Source organism: Jaculus jaculus, chromosome 14, assembly GCF_020740685.1.
Source record: "Jaculus jaculus isolate mJacJac1 chromosome 14, mJacJac1.mat.Y.cur, whole genome shotgun sequence".
In the NCBI taxonomy this organism is placed as follows: Eukaryota; Metazoa; Chordata; class Mammalia; order Rodentia; family Dipodidae; genus Jaculus; species Jaculus jaculus.
This window is the reverse complement of record NC_059115.1, coordinates 82,258,131-82,274,519: the sequence shown is the minus strand read 5'-3', so window position 1 is coordinate 82,274,519 and position 16,389 is coordinate 82,258,131. Positions and strand designations below refer to the sequence as shown.

Below are 16,389 nucleotides of genomic sequence, written 5' to 3'. Positions count from 1 at the left end.
GAGAGGGTCTCTCTGAACATGGCGCTCCTGAGTTTCAGCTAGACGGGACGACCGGCAGGATCCCGTGGTCCTCCCACCTCCAGTTCCCTCGGTGCTATGCTTACAGGCACCTGTGGCCACACTCAGGTTTTTATGTGGGTGTCAAACCCCATCCGTGGGCTTATGCAGTACTCATCCTTACCCACTGAGCCACCAATCCAGACTCCCTGTCCATGGTTACAGGTGTTCACTCTGGGTCTTGACCACAGGCCCTATGAATGGACAACAGCCGTATCTTCTGGTTGGTTGATGAGAGATGCTATGAAGTGTAAAGCTAAGGTAAACAGATCCCACCTCTTTCTGGAGGGTCGACAGGAAACATCCTGGAAGGTAGTCACGAAGAACAAGGTTCCTCAAGGGTAGCACTCCTGGAGCTGGAGTGCTGTCCTTCGCTGTGGGAACCTTCCCATGCTCTGACACTTGCTCAGCAGTGCCCCTGGCCGCCTCCTGCTCGAACCCAGTTGCAACCCTCCTCCTCCCACGCAACCCCCAGCGGCTGTTCCTCAGCTCAGAGCCGCTGACTTAAGGGCTAAGAGCAAGCACCACGGAGTGAGGCAGCTGCACCTGCTACTCTGGACCCTGGTCTGAGCCCACAGGACACTCCAGTAACACGGGAAAGGCCGTTTTGTGTGTGAAACGCCACTAGCCACATGTTCCAGCTAAATGAATCTTCCTTTGTCCCTTTATTACCTCTAAAGAGAAAGCAAGGCTGTGTGCACAATCATTTGCACGTACGTAAGTGTTGCAGTCAGCTTTGCACTGCTGGCTGAGAACACCTGACCAAGAGCAGCCTGTGAGGGGAAATGGTTCATCTTGGCTTACAGACTCCGGGGGAAGCTCCAGACAAAGGGGAGTTATACTCAATTTCTCAAAAAAAAGTGTGAAAGATAATGAAACCATGAAATTCAAAAGAGTGATGAAATGGGAAACAAGTTGAAAGCACTGTTAAAAATTAGTTTTGGGGCTGGAGAGGTGGCTTAGCGGTTAAGCGCTTGCCTGTGAAGCCTAAGGACCCCGGTTTGAGGCTCGATTCTGGAGTTCGTTTGCAGTGGCTAGAAGCTCTGGCGCGCCCATTCTCTCCCTCCCTCCCTCCCTCCCTCCCTCCCTCCCTCCCTCTCTCTCTCTCTCTCTCTTTCTCTCTCTCTCTGCCTCTTTCTCTGTCTGTCACTTTCAAATAAATAAATAAACATAAAACAAAAAAATTTTTTTTAATTAGTTTTGAAGATTCTCCTCAAAGGTCAGAGGAGGGAATCTTCTTTATCCTACTTTATAAATAATGGCTTATCAACGGCTAACTACTGAAACCTGAACCCCAAATCTGCCTCAGTGTGTCATGGAGATTATACTGCAATGGAGAAATCTGGCAAGCCCTTTCCAAGAGCTGCAAGTGCCAACCCAGCCCCCAAACCCTGCCAAGCCACAGAGTGCTCTCCAGGCTGGCAACAGGGCCAGAGCCAGAGAGATGGGAAAGTCGGCCCTGGCAGGGGAGAGGACGAGAGTGGCCTCCTTCATGATCGGAGAGCTACAGTGGGGAGGACGTCAGGGCGCGAGAGGGCCCGTTTCAAGCTTCGCAGGGAGAGCACTGCTTTCCCTGTAGGACACAAGTCTGGACCGTAAGCAGCAAGACACTCACGTGGCAAGTGGTGCCCAGTGCTCCCTAGGAAGCAGCTAGTTCACGGAGCTGGCAGGACAGTCCCTGCCCTCACGAGACTGACATACTGGTGATTTTAAGCAAACTCAGCATCCAGGAGCTTTTCCCAAACCTGGGGTACATCTGAGAATCTAGGAGGAAAGTCTCAGATCCAGTCCAGTGCTCTCATTTTCCTGAGAAGGCCCAGGCCCAGAGAGATGAGGTGATTTGGCTCGAGGACCATCTAATGATGGACATCGGCGGACAGGGAGAGCCCACGGCAAGCATCCTGGGTCCCACACATCACTAACTGCAGCACAACATACTGACAGACACTCAAAACTGTCACATGAAGTCACGACAGGTAGGGTTACACAACACCCTGCCGTCCAAAGTGTCTGTTACAGTCAGCTCCACGTTGCTGGGACAAACATGCAACTAAAAGCAGCTCATGGGAGGAAGGGTTTATTTCTGGCTTACAGATCCAGGAGAATGCCATCAACGGTGGGAGAAGCTGGCTTACTCCCCCGGGTCAATAGCAAAAGAGATGCCATCAAACAGGCAGTACTACAAAACCACCAACGTTCCAACATCCACACACCTCGGGCTGGGTTTAAGATCTGCCTCAGTGACACCTCTTCCCCAGGAGGGCTCTGCCCACTGGAGACTCACGACTCAAGCCTGAGCCTATGGGACCATACATTCCAACTACCAGCGTGTGTAAGTGTCGAGTGCATGTGGGAAAGTTTTCATCACAACAGTTAAAATGAGAAATCAGAGAACAAAGCACTAACATCGGGGTGGCCACAAAACAGAGTGACCTCATACCGCTAAGGCCATGCCATGATCATTGCCCACCCATGATGAACTTTCTTGTCCCACCTTCTGAGAAGCAGACAGAAAGAAATTCCTCACCCACAGCTACTTTTAACCCCACACCCAACTTACATGTAGGGTCAGCTTCTGTCCACTTCCCTGCCGCACACTACAGAAGAGGTCACTGTTCAAAACAGCACCTCTACCCTCTGCCCAGTGACGTTTTTCTCTCAAGGTTAGTCCTGTGGCAAGGGCTCTGCACACCTACGCAGGCTTGTCCACAGCAGTCAGGATTCCACACTCTGTAGGACTCACTAAATACCCAGTAAAAGGGTAACATTTTCATGTAAACAAAAACATGAATGGGAAAAGCTGTACTAGGCATCAGGCCTCTTTGGGAAAGCACCACTGCCCCTGGGATGAGCACAGGGACAGGGACAGGGAGGGGAGGGGAGGGCCACACGTCCTCCCACGGTTTGCCCTCGTCCTTCTGGGGCACTCCTCTCTGTGAGAAAGGTCATGGGGACGCGAAAAGACCTGCTGGGCGGCTTGAGAGCCAAAGCGGCAGCTGCAGGGGTTTCTCACAGCTGAGAAAACACTTTTCCAGTTAACCTTATCACTCAGCAGTCCTCACAACCTTAGGACAGCCTCTTCTTTCATCCCCAGACCCACCTCCTCCCACATGTGGCTGAAAAGGAAGGAATCTGTGCTGGCTCTTCCTGCAAGCAAAAACCACAATCCCATTGCCTGTTCCCATTACAGCGCTGCCCAGACACCCAGAATTGCCTCAGCACCCTTTACCCACTTCTGAACCAGGTCCTCATTCCAAGGCCAGCTGGGTGCTCAACCCTAGAAAGGCTCTGTGAGGATGCCTGTGCTGAGGGATATGCCACCTTGATGGCACCACTGGTACACAGCTATCCCATACATGCAATTCCTCTCGCATCTCCAACTTTGGAAGCCTGTTCATGTTCCTAAGATACATTTGCAAAGAAAGCCAGAGCCAAAAAAAAAAAAAAAAGAAAGCCAGCCAGCCAGAGCCTAGCTGGAGGTGAACACTTGCTCAGGATGCCCTGAAGACCTTGGGTTCAAACCCACACACACATGTGCCAAATGGAAAAAGCCAACAGAAATGCAAATGACCTTAAATGGGGTCTTCCACTATCTCCCAACCTTTCCTTTCCTGCTTTTTCTTCTTTTGGTTTTTCGAGGTAGGGTCTCACTCTGTTCCAGGCTGACCTGGAATTAACTCTGTCATCTCAGGGTGGCCTTGAACTCATGGCAATCCTCCTACCTCTGCCTCCCGAGTGCTGGGATTAAAGGTGTGCGCCACCACGCCCGGCTCCCTTTCCTGCTTTTTGTTCATCAGGCCACAGAAGAAAGTAGGGGGTCTGAAAGTGGTTTCCTCTGGGGCACTGTCGCCATTGCTCACACTGGAATGGTCCCACTGTCCCCTCTTCTCTAGCTCTTGACATGAAAGCCGGCACCCCGGCATCAAAGTCAAACGTGCGTGCCTCAAGGCAGGCCGACGCGCACTGATGAGCTATTATTGGGCTGTAAGACAAACAGGCCCAAGGGAGGCAGTTCAGGAAACAGAACTTAATTACTGTTATTTGCTCAGTCAAACCCAGTATTTCCCCAGTCAGCTGGTGAAGTGATGTGGATTGAGCAAGGGTGCCTTTGAAGACTCTGGATCAGTCCATCCCTCCTTCCTTCCTCCCTCCCTTCCTCCCTCCCACCCTCTCTTCCTTCTCCCAGGGAAACCAACGTGCTGGTTTTCAGGGAGGCTAAGAGGGAAGCAAGGCTGGGCCAAGATGGCTGGGCGAGGCACCTCTGAAGGAGGACCACCCTCCTCTGTGGGCCTGGGCCGGCAGGGGGTGGGGTAGACAGGGAGCTGGGGTAGTGAAGGCAAGAGAGTAAAGCCATGGAAAAGCACTGGTGTGCTGATCTGATGTTGGTGGCGGGTAAGCCTAGCTTGCTCCAGTGAGCAGGCAGAGGTTTGGCGACCCTGAGGCTTTTGGGCCCGCACAGCAGGGGAGAGCCAGAGCCTGAGCCTCGAGCAGCCTGGATAAGGGTGGAAGAGATCCACCAAGAACAGAACAAACACAAACAACACAGCAGAAGCAGAGGAGCGCCTGAGCTCCTGGTGCTCCAGATGTGGCCTGTGGGCTGGCAGTGGATCACTGTCTGAAGCTGACTTCTCAGCAGAGGGCCAGTGTTTCACTGAACCTTACAAGCTCAGAATCTGCAAGGACACTCAAGTGTCTGAAACAATGTCCCCAAACAGAGTGTGCCCTGTAAGAACCAAATGGACCACACTGTAGCCCAACCCAAAGGTGTGGTCTGAGAAGCTCTAAGTGGGAGCTCCTCACGCTACATGAGGGTCAGGGCCCAGAGCCAATCGTGACCATGCCGGAGCGGAATGTAACCAGTGCTCTCCCCTTCTCTGATACAGCTCCCTGGAATCAGGACTTGCTGAACCAGGAGAGGCATCCCTCTGCATCCCTCTGTGGGGCCAGTGGAAGCTGGCATACATAGTAAGCTCTTTCCCCGTGGGCACAACCTCCAGAGTCCACACCCGATAACCAACCCTTTATGTGACTCCTAGACTCCAAGAGGCAAAAGTTCTCTGCCCAGACACCTCAGGCTCTGGCCAGACAACACAACCAGAGCCACTGAGTCATTTTACTCACCCCTGGCCTTGCCTGCTCTATCTCAGGGAAACCACAGTGAAGGCGCATTCCCAGGCTGTCCTGGTTCCTCTGCTCTCACAGCCACCCCGTCACCTGCTAGGTAGCTGTGTGCTGTGCTGTGCTGTATCCTTGCCTCTTGGGAAGTATAAAAGCCATTTTGTTGTTGTTGTTGCAACTGTCCCCTAGTATGCTGACCTCACCACACCTGAACAATAATAAACCCTACATTTTACCATATACACACAAATGGCTTAATTTTCAGTTCCTAATCCCATAAATTTTCCTTAAGCTTTCACCACCTGCTCCCAATTATATATGGGCAGATGGCAAACACAAAGAACATGACACAAATACTAATGGGGAATTAGAAATTAAATGATATTTAGCTTGCATTTTAGATGAACAAATACGCCTGAGTTTTCAAGGACACCATAATATTTGGCTATAAAGTCACATAGAAATCTTCTCTCTAACCTTGTCGTGGTACACAGTAACAAGGAACATGATTTCCAAGGAGTATCCCACCCAGACCAACAAGGTTGAGAGTTAAGGTTCTAATTAAGTAAGAATGTGTTTTTTATAGACAAATGCCTTACCCATAGGCATCCTCTATGACTTAAAGAAAGCATGGGGGTGGCACGGAGCTGTCACCATGACAAAAATAGGTGAAAATGGGCAGCCATGGAGACCCTCTGCCCATACACAATAGTAACCTACTATCCTGATCACGTCCACTGTTTCAAGGCTCCCCACTAAAGTACTTTCATGTTTTTACTTAATCTTTACCACAGCCCTATGACATAGCTGTCACAATCACCTAAGTCACTGAAAGTTTAAATGATTATTATAGAACCACTTTAGGAATGACCAAAACCTGACTTAAAAAATCAGCTTTAAGCCAGGCGTGGTGGCGCACGCCTTTAATCCCAGCACTCAGGAGGCAGAGGTAGGAGGATTGCCATGAGTTCAAGGCCACACTGAAATGACAGAGTCAGCCTGGACCAGAGTGAGACCCTACCTCGAAAAACCAAAAAAAAAAAAAAAAAAAAAAAAAAAAAATCAGCTTTACCTCAAGAATTTCCATAGTGCACTTTTTGACCCATCCTCTACCTAATCCCACAGAGAAAAATAAAAATCAAACAAGGGCTGGAGACATTGCTTAGTGGTTAAGCTTGCCTGCAAAGCCTAAGGACCAGGTTCTTTCTACTCCCCAGATCCCACATAAGCCAAACACATAAGGTGATACATGAGCAAGATCGCACATGGAGAGAGTGCACACATCTGGGGTTCAGCTGCAGTGGCGGGAGGCCCTGGTATGCCAATTCTCCTCCCCACCTCTTTCTCTCATAAAAAAAAAAAAAGGCCAGTCTGTTGGGCTTGCCTCAAAAAAATCAAACAAAAAGCCCCCTATAGCAGACACATTAAGACCCGAGGCCGGCACAACAGGCCACTAACGCTATACTTCCCTACCCGGACTTCACGGAGGGCCAGCGTGGATGTCCAGAAGGGCCACTGCGAAAGCTTTCTGTAGAGCTGGAGGGATAGCTCCGTTGGTGGAATGGAGCGTTTGGCAGCAGGAAGACCTGGGTTTGATCCCCAGCACTGAATAAGCTGGGTGTGATGGCATGTGTATGTGTTTATGGTGTGTGTCCATGTGTAAGTATTTGTGCACATGCATGTGCAAGTGCACACATATGTGCTGTACATATACATGTGCAAATGTTGAGTGTCATCTTCAATTACACCACCTTATTTTTCTAGGATAGGGTCTCACAGACCCAGAGCTCACCAATATAGCTAGACAAGCTAGCTAGAAAGCCCCAGGAATCCAACACCCTGCTTGTACAGCAAGCATTTTACTCAATGAATCTCCCTAGACCTCAATACAGGGTTTTTCAGTTACTTTCTATCTGTGCGGCCTCAAGCATGAAGCAGAGATATAATACTTCTTACATCGTAACAATGACAATGCTTTCAAGCCATCTCAGTCACAACAATGTCAGCCGCCAATATTCTTAGTGCCTCACAGGCTGGGATCTGAGCCATTTAGCACCAGTGTCTCATTTCCTCGTGGTGAGGGAGACTTACCTGGTGGCCAGCTCTCTCCCATTACTCAAAGAAATCCCAGAGGACAAGACTCGCAAGGATGCCCTTCCTCTTGCCAAGATAACCTGCTCTCCAGGAACTGGCTGGGCCCTCACCTTCCGAGCATCTGCTCAAAACACTACGACTCTGCTTTGCACTTCTGTTTACCAATTAAGTCATTTGTCCTTTTCCAAAGGACACTGGGCAGTTTTAAAACCACTCAAAACAGATAACTAAAACAAAGGCAACCACTCATTTCTCCAACAGTAGCTTGCAAGTCCTGCGACAGAGGTTACGGCATGTGGGCGGTCTCTCCCAGCCTGCACGGGAGTCGCCATCATCCTCCCACTGCGGGAGTGGGAGACCAGGGCTCCTGCAAACAACTTGCGCAGGGCCAGAGCTCTTCAGGGGACAGGGCCAGACCTTAGAGGGATTTCAAAGCCAGCCTCCTTAGCTGCCCTACCAAACTACCAAACAGAATGTGGGAAAAGGAGATGGAAATCACACTCGTGAAGAAATCAGTAGTTATTTTTAAAATGCCAATTAAACTTCATTTTCCAATTAAGCTATTGCTTAATAAATGAAAAGATTAAATAGAAGCCTAGAGATGATCTTCCAAAGTGAGGAAGTCTACTTTAGTCCTGATGATGCCATGACTCAGGGACAATCTAACTGTGATATATGAATGACTTGGATGATGAAAGCCACAGTATTTACATGTTGTGACATGTGTAAACATCAGTACCTTTCAGGTCAGACCTTACCAGCTAATCTGTTATTTGCTACCAAATCTCTGAGTGCTTAACTTCAGGATCATACAAAGAGATGGCTTGATCATCTAAGAAAGAATGGTATCAGTCCCCAAAACAAAACGCAGTCTCCCAGCTGATGACTGCCAGTCCCCTATACATAAGGTCCTCCAGGGGACAGTTTTCAAAAATTAAGAAAGTAGCTGGGCATGGTGGCGCACGCCTTTAATTCCAGCACTCGGGAGGCAGAGGTAGGAGGATTGCCATGAGTTCGAGGCCACCCTGAGACTCCATAGTGAATTCCAGGTCAGCCTGGGCTAGAGTGAGATCCTACCTCAAAAAACCAAAATAAAAATAAAAATTAAGAACGCTAAGAAGTCAGAGGTAAACCTTAGTGTCTGGAGTCGGTTAATCTGGCCAAGATTGTTCAACAGGAAAAAAAGAGTCACTTCAACCCATGGTACTAGGTCTCAATATCCATATGTAGAAGAATGTAGTCAGATGCTTCCTCGGAGGTCTAAGTGTAAGAGCTAAAGCTATGAAATATGAAACTCTTAGAGAAAATAAGACTTAATCTTCATGAACTTCAGTTAGGCAACAAAAGAAAAAACAGATAAGGGGTGTGGCTCAGTGGGTAGAGTGCTTGCCGAGCATGGGTCTGATCCCCAGTACTGCACAAACTAGGTGTGATGTGCACATCTGTAAGCCCAGCACTCACAAGGTAGAGGCAGGAGGATCAGAAGATGAAGGTCGTCCTTGTCTATGTAGCCAGTTTGAGGCTAGTCTAGATTATGTGAGACTGTCTCAAAAAAAATTTTTGAAAATTAAAGTCTTAACATCTAATTTACTATCATCCCTTTAGTACAAAGAGGTGTTTTTAAAACTTTCAAATAATATTTTTTAAATTATTTGCTTGGACATTACTGCTTGTAGGTGAAATGCAAGTGTGGGCATTTCTCCAACTCCACTTCCAGAATAAAACAGGACTTGGAACACCTGTTAATTTGACCAGGAACAAAGTGTCCCCAAAGGCAAATTCCCAGCACTTTAGGAACTAAAATTGCTTCATGTGTTTCTGAAGTTGTTAAGTCTGCTATAAAACACTTTGTAAAGTTTACAGAAAGTATTTTATAGATCTTTCAACATCTAGTTTTTTAAGAGTTCATATTAGAAACGGCTCAATCTTAGCTCGAGAGCTGTGGCTTCCCTAACCAATTTCTTGTCTCATATCAAAGCAACCCTGTGCATGGCACTTCCTCAGCCACATCCAGACAGAACACTGCAAGAAAGCCAGCTTAGCTATTACCCCAGCTTCCCCTTTGAAGAGCAACTCTTTTCCTGTAGCTCTATTGACACCTCAGTACTTCAGCTAAGAGAACTGGATCATACGTACATGGTGGACATGCAGATAAAAATAAACAAAACCATGGGTTCAGACCAGATGTGCAACTATATTGACAACCTCAGTCTCTATCCTAATGCAAAAAAAAAAAAAATGGGTTAAATCAGGGGCTGGAGAGATGGCAGTGGTTAAAGATGCTTGCTTGCAAAGCCTGACAGTCTGGGTTCAACTCCCCAGCATCTATGTAAAGCCAGGTGCACAAAGTGGCACGTGCATCTGAAGTTCTTTTGCAATAGCAGGAGGGAGGCCTTGGCATGCCCATTCTCTCACTCTCTCTCATCTCTAATAAGTAGCTAAAACATTTTTTAAAATGAGTTAAATCTGCTACTACAAACCCGCTTCCTAAACACCCAGCATACACCACCACCTCCTCCCCCAGCCCTCAGGGATGATATTACAATGGAAACAATGCTGTTCAGTAAGTAATGGTATTATATTCATTACACAGTTGGAAAACTATGGATATAGAGAGGTAAAACAATTTATCTAAAGTCATTTACCTAGTAGATGCTCAAGCTGGGATATAAAACAAAACAACTAACTCTGTTGCCTAAATGGAGCACTGCTCTAAGCCTCTCTCCAGCCCTCTACCTGGCTTATTTTTGTCAAGTTCCGTGGAGAACTAGAAGCAGACTTAGTTGGCTTTGCAGTTCTAAGCTCTCAAAAGACAACAAAAGAAAAAAAACAGACCAAACCAGGAAGAAATCTATATCTGGGGAGTTGACTGCATCCCCAGTCATGAAGATGGGGCAATATGTCCACACAGACTGAAGTTAGCAAGGATGTTAAGCAATGTCTATGCACAGCCACTTCCTCAGATGCCGAGCACTGACCCCAAAGACGCCAAGCACTGACTCCAGGGACGCCGAGCCCTGGCCCCAGAACACCGAGCACTGACTCCAGGGATGCTGAGCACTGGCCCCTGGGACGCCAAACACTGGCCACAGGAACTCTGAGCACTGGCCCCAGGGATGCTGAGCACTGGCCACAGGGACGCCCCAGCACTGGCTCCAGAGATGCTGAGCACTGACCCCAGGGATGCTGAGCACTGGCCACAGGAACACAGCACTGGCCGCAGGGACGCCCTGTGTGACCCTGGCCACTGATGTTCCTGTGCAGGACTCAGCTTTCATCATGACTTTGCAGCTTTTCTTGACTCTCTTCTAACAAACTATCATGTAAGTGTGTGTGTGTGTGTGTGTTTGTGTGTATCATCTAGTCATTATATGATGCACTACATTTACATGTGTAAATGTGTCGCGAGCACTCTCAAAGATGATTGGTTGAGAGGATTCCGCCCACGAAGGTCAATAATACTCAGACGCTGGTGTACTCGCAAAGGAGTTTACTGGGATGAAAGTCACACACAAGCAAGTCCAAACTATCACAACTAATATTATAGCTAATATAATATATATCCAAATTATATTCATCACTACTAACACAAGAATATTTCTAATGAGTCTAAAATGTATACAACCTGATATCGCGAGACTTGAGACGCAATATCGCGGAACTCGGTCTCAACGCGAGACTCAGTCTGTGAGATTTCTGACGTCACAACCTGGCGACGCGGGGTCCGTGCTCCGACTTTCTCTCGGTTCGCAGTTTTCAAGGCGAGTCTCAGTCGTCTGGGTCGTTCGGACAGCGTGTCGGGCAGATGAATTCGGATCAGTGATGCGTCTCGCGGAGGTCTCAGTCCGGACCGCTGAGCAACCGTTCAGTCAGTCATAGTGTCGGGAGGACTGGGACAACGGCTGCTAAGCAGCTGGGTTTTTTGTATTTTCCACTACTTATCTAGGGTTGCACACACACCTTCTGGTAATCTCTTACTATGTCATTGTACTCAGCTTTTTCTTAGATTTTTGCTTACAAAGGTTGACTTTGCAATTTTACTCTCACACACAAAGAAAAACAAACTTATTTATCTAAACTGTCCCTGGACCATATGCTGGTCCTTACATGCTCATAACAAAATGGTTCTATGTATAATGTATATTTTTAAAATATATTTTATTTATTTATTTGAGAAAGAGAAAGAGAGAGAGAATGGGCATGACAGGGCTTCCAGCTACTGCTGCAAATGAATTCCAGATGCATGTGCCCCTTGTGCATCTGGTTTACGTGGGTCCTGGAGAATCGAACCGGGATCCTTTGGCTTTGCAGGCAAATGCCTTAACCACTAAGCCATCTCTCCAGCCCTATAATGGATATTTTTTAAGATGATTCAATATTTCCCAGGTTGGCTTCCTTTAGCCTTTCCTTTTATTTTAAATTTTGAGTCAGGGTCTCGCCATGTAGCCCTGGCTAGCCTAGAACTTGCTGCAATCCTCCTGCCTCTACCTCCTGAGAGTTGCGGTTCCAGGCGTGAGCCGCTGCACCGGGCCTTAGAGTAGACATACTGTTGGTCAGGAGCCCCAGGCTTTGTGTACGAGTAGCTGGTTTTCATTACTCCCCAAAATTTGCCGAGGTCCGCACGGGGAGGATGGATGGAAGAACAAGGCTGAGGAGAAGCGGGTGGACTCAGCACTCTGGGAATAGCCTCAAGCCAAGCATGAAGAGCCGCGATGGAGAGCGCCACCCTTCTTTTCAAGCAGAGTCCCACCGTCTGACACATCATCACTGCAGGGAAACAGCTCACTGGACCTCTGGCTGCAAGAAGCCAGTTCTGTGGCGGCCCTCACCCTTCCCCTCCCCCTGTTGTAAGGAAATAATTTACTGCGTCATGCTTTTCAAAGCCTCCAGCCAGAAGCCGCTGCTGGGCAAAATAATTTGCATACAGTTCCTCATTGGTTAACCAGCGCTGTCTAAATAGCCTAATTCCCCTTACTCAGCAACCTGCAACTTACCCAAGACATCCCTGGTTAAGAAAATGTGTTTTTAAAAGGCTGTTTTCGGTTACATCCTGTGAGCCACATACAGAGCAGAATTTCTGGAACAACACAAAAAGGACTGAACAACTGCTCAGAAGTTTAAGAGACACATTTTTTTAAAAAGCCAATTTGAAATTTAAACCATAAGCTTATATTTAAAATCTACGGCCAGGAGCTCTTTGTTATATTGCTTTGGGGGGGGGGGGGGGAGATGTCCAACATCCAGCCACTCGCTCTCAGTATTTGCTAAGTGCCAACTGCACTGGGCACTGAAGAGCCAGGACAACCCAGTGACAGTACTGGGTACGTGGTCTGGAAAGACAGCCATGCTCTGGGGCTCGATTTCTTCCACAGTACTGGAGAAGGGCGGACACGGTATTGCTTTAAGGATCCTGGTAGCTCCCAAGGAAGCCTGGGAGACTGCGCGGTTCTCAGTCTCTCACGGTCAGTCTCAGTCTGCAGCGCTTGGAGCCACGTGTACCACTCCCTGGAAAGCTCAGCAGTGGCAGCACCAGCAGGGGCGCGCTCCAGCTTGCTGCCACTGAAGACGGCCCAAGATGCTGCAGCTGCACACGCCCGACCACCGTCCTGAACATCGACGACAGTGTGCTTTTGGTTTCTGAGTGAAGTTTCTCATACCCAACGCACAGTTTTCCTTTACTAGTATGTCTCAGTTTTGGCCACTGTGGAACACCGTACCCAGGAGCAGGACCATTGACCCAACTGTGTTTTTTTCTTTTGTTTTGTTGTGATCTAGGAGCCAAAGACTGCGCCCACCTTCAATGCTGCCCCTTCTGGCTGTACTATACGAAAACGACCTTGTACCTCTTCTGAGCACAGGCCAGTCTTTAGTCTTGGGAAGCTGGCAGGAAGAAGGATTAAGCCAGCACTCCCTAACAAAGAAGTGGAGTTGCCTCCCAGGCTAGGAAGTTCCTGCTTCTGGACTTGTTTGCTTAGCACAGTCCAGGCCAGCAGAGCAGAAATGGGTCAGAAGAGCAGAAGATCCTTCCAGCACCAATTTTCTGGGAGAGGATCCAAAGGGAGCCTGCTGGGCCAGCTCCAACCTCCCAGTTTAACATAAGTGCGAGTTGGTGAGCCTTCCTGAGGAAGGTCTGCAAGCGCAGGGCTTCCGGGCTATCCATGCTACACGTGCTTTGAAGACACACGTGTCCTAACAGGACTGATGCGTCAGGGAAGGACCTGAGCTAACAGAAGTGCAGCTTTGTCTGTGAAAAGGTGAAGGTAGAAAACTGCCCAGCAGTTTATTACTACACAGTAACTCTCGAAAATCACACAGGGTGCAACCTTTCATCCAACTCCAGATACCCCTCCACCACCACTGAACAACTCTAACGTCCAACCCCAATTTTCACAAGTATATTTCAGGTCTTTCAGAGTGAAGAGCAGATCACAGCACTTAGGAGGTATTTCTTCGCAACTTCACATTTGTAAACTTGTAATGTTATTTTTTACCAGGCTCCTTTTTTAAAATCTGTACATATGCAGTGTGCATGTGTGTATATGCGTGCTGAACATACGTGTGCAGGTAAACATGCTCGTGTGCATGTGGAGGCCAGAGGTCAAAGTCAACATTCTTCCCTTTTTTTGTTGTTGTTTTTGTTTTTCGAGGTCAGGTCTCACTCTAGCCTCTAGCTCAGACTGACCTGGAATTCACTATGGAGTCTCAGGGTGGCCTCGACTCACAGCGATCCTCCTACCTTTGCTTCCTGAGTGCTGGGATTAAAGGTGTGTGCCACCACGCCCGGCTCCACCTTATTCTCTGAGATTGTGTGTGTGGATGTTCATGTATGTAGGGGCACACGTGTGTGTACAGGTGCACATGCATGTGTGAGAGGTTACAGATCACAGTTGGGTGTCTTCCTCAATCATTCGCTTTACTGAGCCAAGGTCTCTCCTAAATGCAAAACTCCCTGATTCAGCTAGTCTGCCTAACCAGCTTTCCATGAGGCCCACTGTCTCTGCTGTCTGCCTCCTGAGCACTGGGATTAAAGACATCTACATAGGACTGGGGATCTGAACTCAGGCCCTTGGTTTGGATGCCAAGCATCTCACCTACTGAGCTATCTCCCTGGCAAATGTGTTACCGACAAAATTTCTAAAGGCCCTAAGTGAATTTTTCCCATAAGACCAGTGGCCTTTATTATGCAATTCTACATATACAATATGCTATTTCAGAATGTATATGTGATGTTTTGTGGCACAACTATTTCCAGGGTTCTAGCCTACAAGGGACACTATTTACAGCAGTTTTTTTTTAAGTCAATTAAATGTATAAAAGAGAAAGTGCAAAATAAATGTTTACATGATTGAGTATGTGATAAAAGTATTAAAATGTGTGTATGTGTTTTTTAAGAAATCCTGTCTATAGAGTGAATGCCAGGTCAGCCTGAGCTAGAGTGAGACCCTACCTCAAAAACCAAAGGGAAGAATTCCTGTGATATGTGAAGACATTCAGTATTATGGGAACCTAAATTAGGGCATAGACAATGGAGTACAATCCAATTAATTTTAACACTAGAATGAACAACAACAAAGAACTAACAGGGTTGTTCTCCTTGTATTACAAGTGATATTTACTTTCTTTATACTTTTCTTTATCTCTCCAAATGCTATGACTACATATTATTTTTGAAACATAAAGTACTACTTGAAAATTAGTTTTCATGTAATATTATTTGATCATTTCAAGAGTTAGTCAAGCTGAGGCTAGGGAGCAGCTCAGCAGGAGAGGCCTTGCCTAGCATGGCACAAAGCCCTGAGAACTTGGGTGTCCTGTGAGGGAGGAGACTCAATCACTATTTTTTGCTAAAAATCACTGATTCTTCACTCAGGCCTTCAGGTATCCAATGAGGAACTAAAAGTTAGATAAAAGCTTAATATGTTATGTCTCCCTCCATCTTGCTGCCTTAAATTTTGAGTCAGATTCTTGCCCTAAAGCCAAAATACCTCCCACCTTTTAAACTGAAGGCGCCAAATTACCTAAGGGGTTTTCAAGACTTGCAAGAATATCAAAACTGGCAGAGCACCAACTGGCCACCTTGACAGTGTCAGGCTGGAGTCCTGCTCTGAAGTCCCCAGCCTTGGCCCTCAGCACCCAGGAAGCCTTGGTCACTGTGCTGACGAGCTCCAGCTTGCTTTCGGAGTCACACTCTAGCATGGTCACCTTGATTCCAGCAGTCACTGCTCACAGTGGGCCTGTGATGGGAACTGAACTACCCGAGGCATCAGTGTTCCCGTCGCTGATGAAGGTGGGCAGGCGGGTTCCGAGCTCCTGACCATGCAGACGGTAGGCCAGGCCAGCCCAGGCTGCTTCAGGATGCTTGCTCTTCCCTGACCCTCCTTTTGCCCCTTCCCTACAGGACCCCACAGCTCCTCCAAGGCCACCAGGGCCAAACCCCTCCCAGCACAGCTGTGTTAATTAAATAAACAAATGCTTCCCTACATCACCATTACTTTTGCCACTTGTTTTTGTTTTTCTTTGGGGGAGGGGGTTGTTGGTGATAGTGTAGGGAGTCAGCCATCAGGAGCAATGGAACAAGAAGGGGTTAGAATTCAGGATCCTGGCAATGTAACCTTTCACAGCTGTGTCTGTCAAGGACAAGGGTGTTTTGAGTAAGTGCAAAGGAGCTGCCTGATACCCTCCTAACCATAAAGGGCGCTTGCTCACACTGCTTACAGGAGAAAATCCAAGACAAAAAGAAAGCAGCTTTAGAAATTTACATGTAAGCTGCTTGGGCTACAAGGTCACTGGAGCTGAGCTGAAAACTTTCCCATGTAGACCAGCTAACAGGAAGCTAGAAAAAGTTACACTGCATGCAGTTCTATTGGAGAGAGAGAAGTCATCAATGGAGATAAGCAATAGTGGACTCTGCAAGCTTTAAGTTTGGCCAAGCAGGCCAAATGAGCCAATAGGAGCAATAGTGGCATGTCTGTTATGGGGGAAACCAACCATTCTCTAATTGGACTAGAGACCCACTCCACAGGAGGGACTACATGCCTAGTACTGAAAACCAACAACAGGGGTAATCATGAGCCCTAGGGGTGTAACATCTGCTGCTATCTGGCTAAATGTATGTACTAT

At 47.7% G+C, this 16,389-nt stretch overlaps 1 protein-coding gene across 4 annotated transcripts in view; it reads right to left on the bottom strand.

Annotated features, from left to right (window-relative positions):
- Positions 1-16,389, bottom strand: part of Serinc5 (serine incorporator 5) — a 100,892-nt gene that overhangs the window by 63,419 nt on the left and 21,084 nt on the right. The window contains exon 1 of one of the 4 annotated variants that reach the window (XM_045133445.1): positions 182-243. The exons of the other annotated variants lie outside the window; for them this stretch is intronic. Within the exon in view, the coding sequence (XP_044989380.1) occupies positions 182-214 (33 nt within the window). The 5' untranslated portion in view covers positions 215-243. Of the gene's footprint in view, positions 1-181; positions 244-16,389 lie in introns of those variants that run through there. 4 annotated transcript variants of the gene reach the window in all.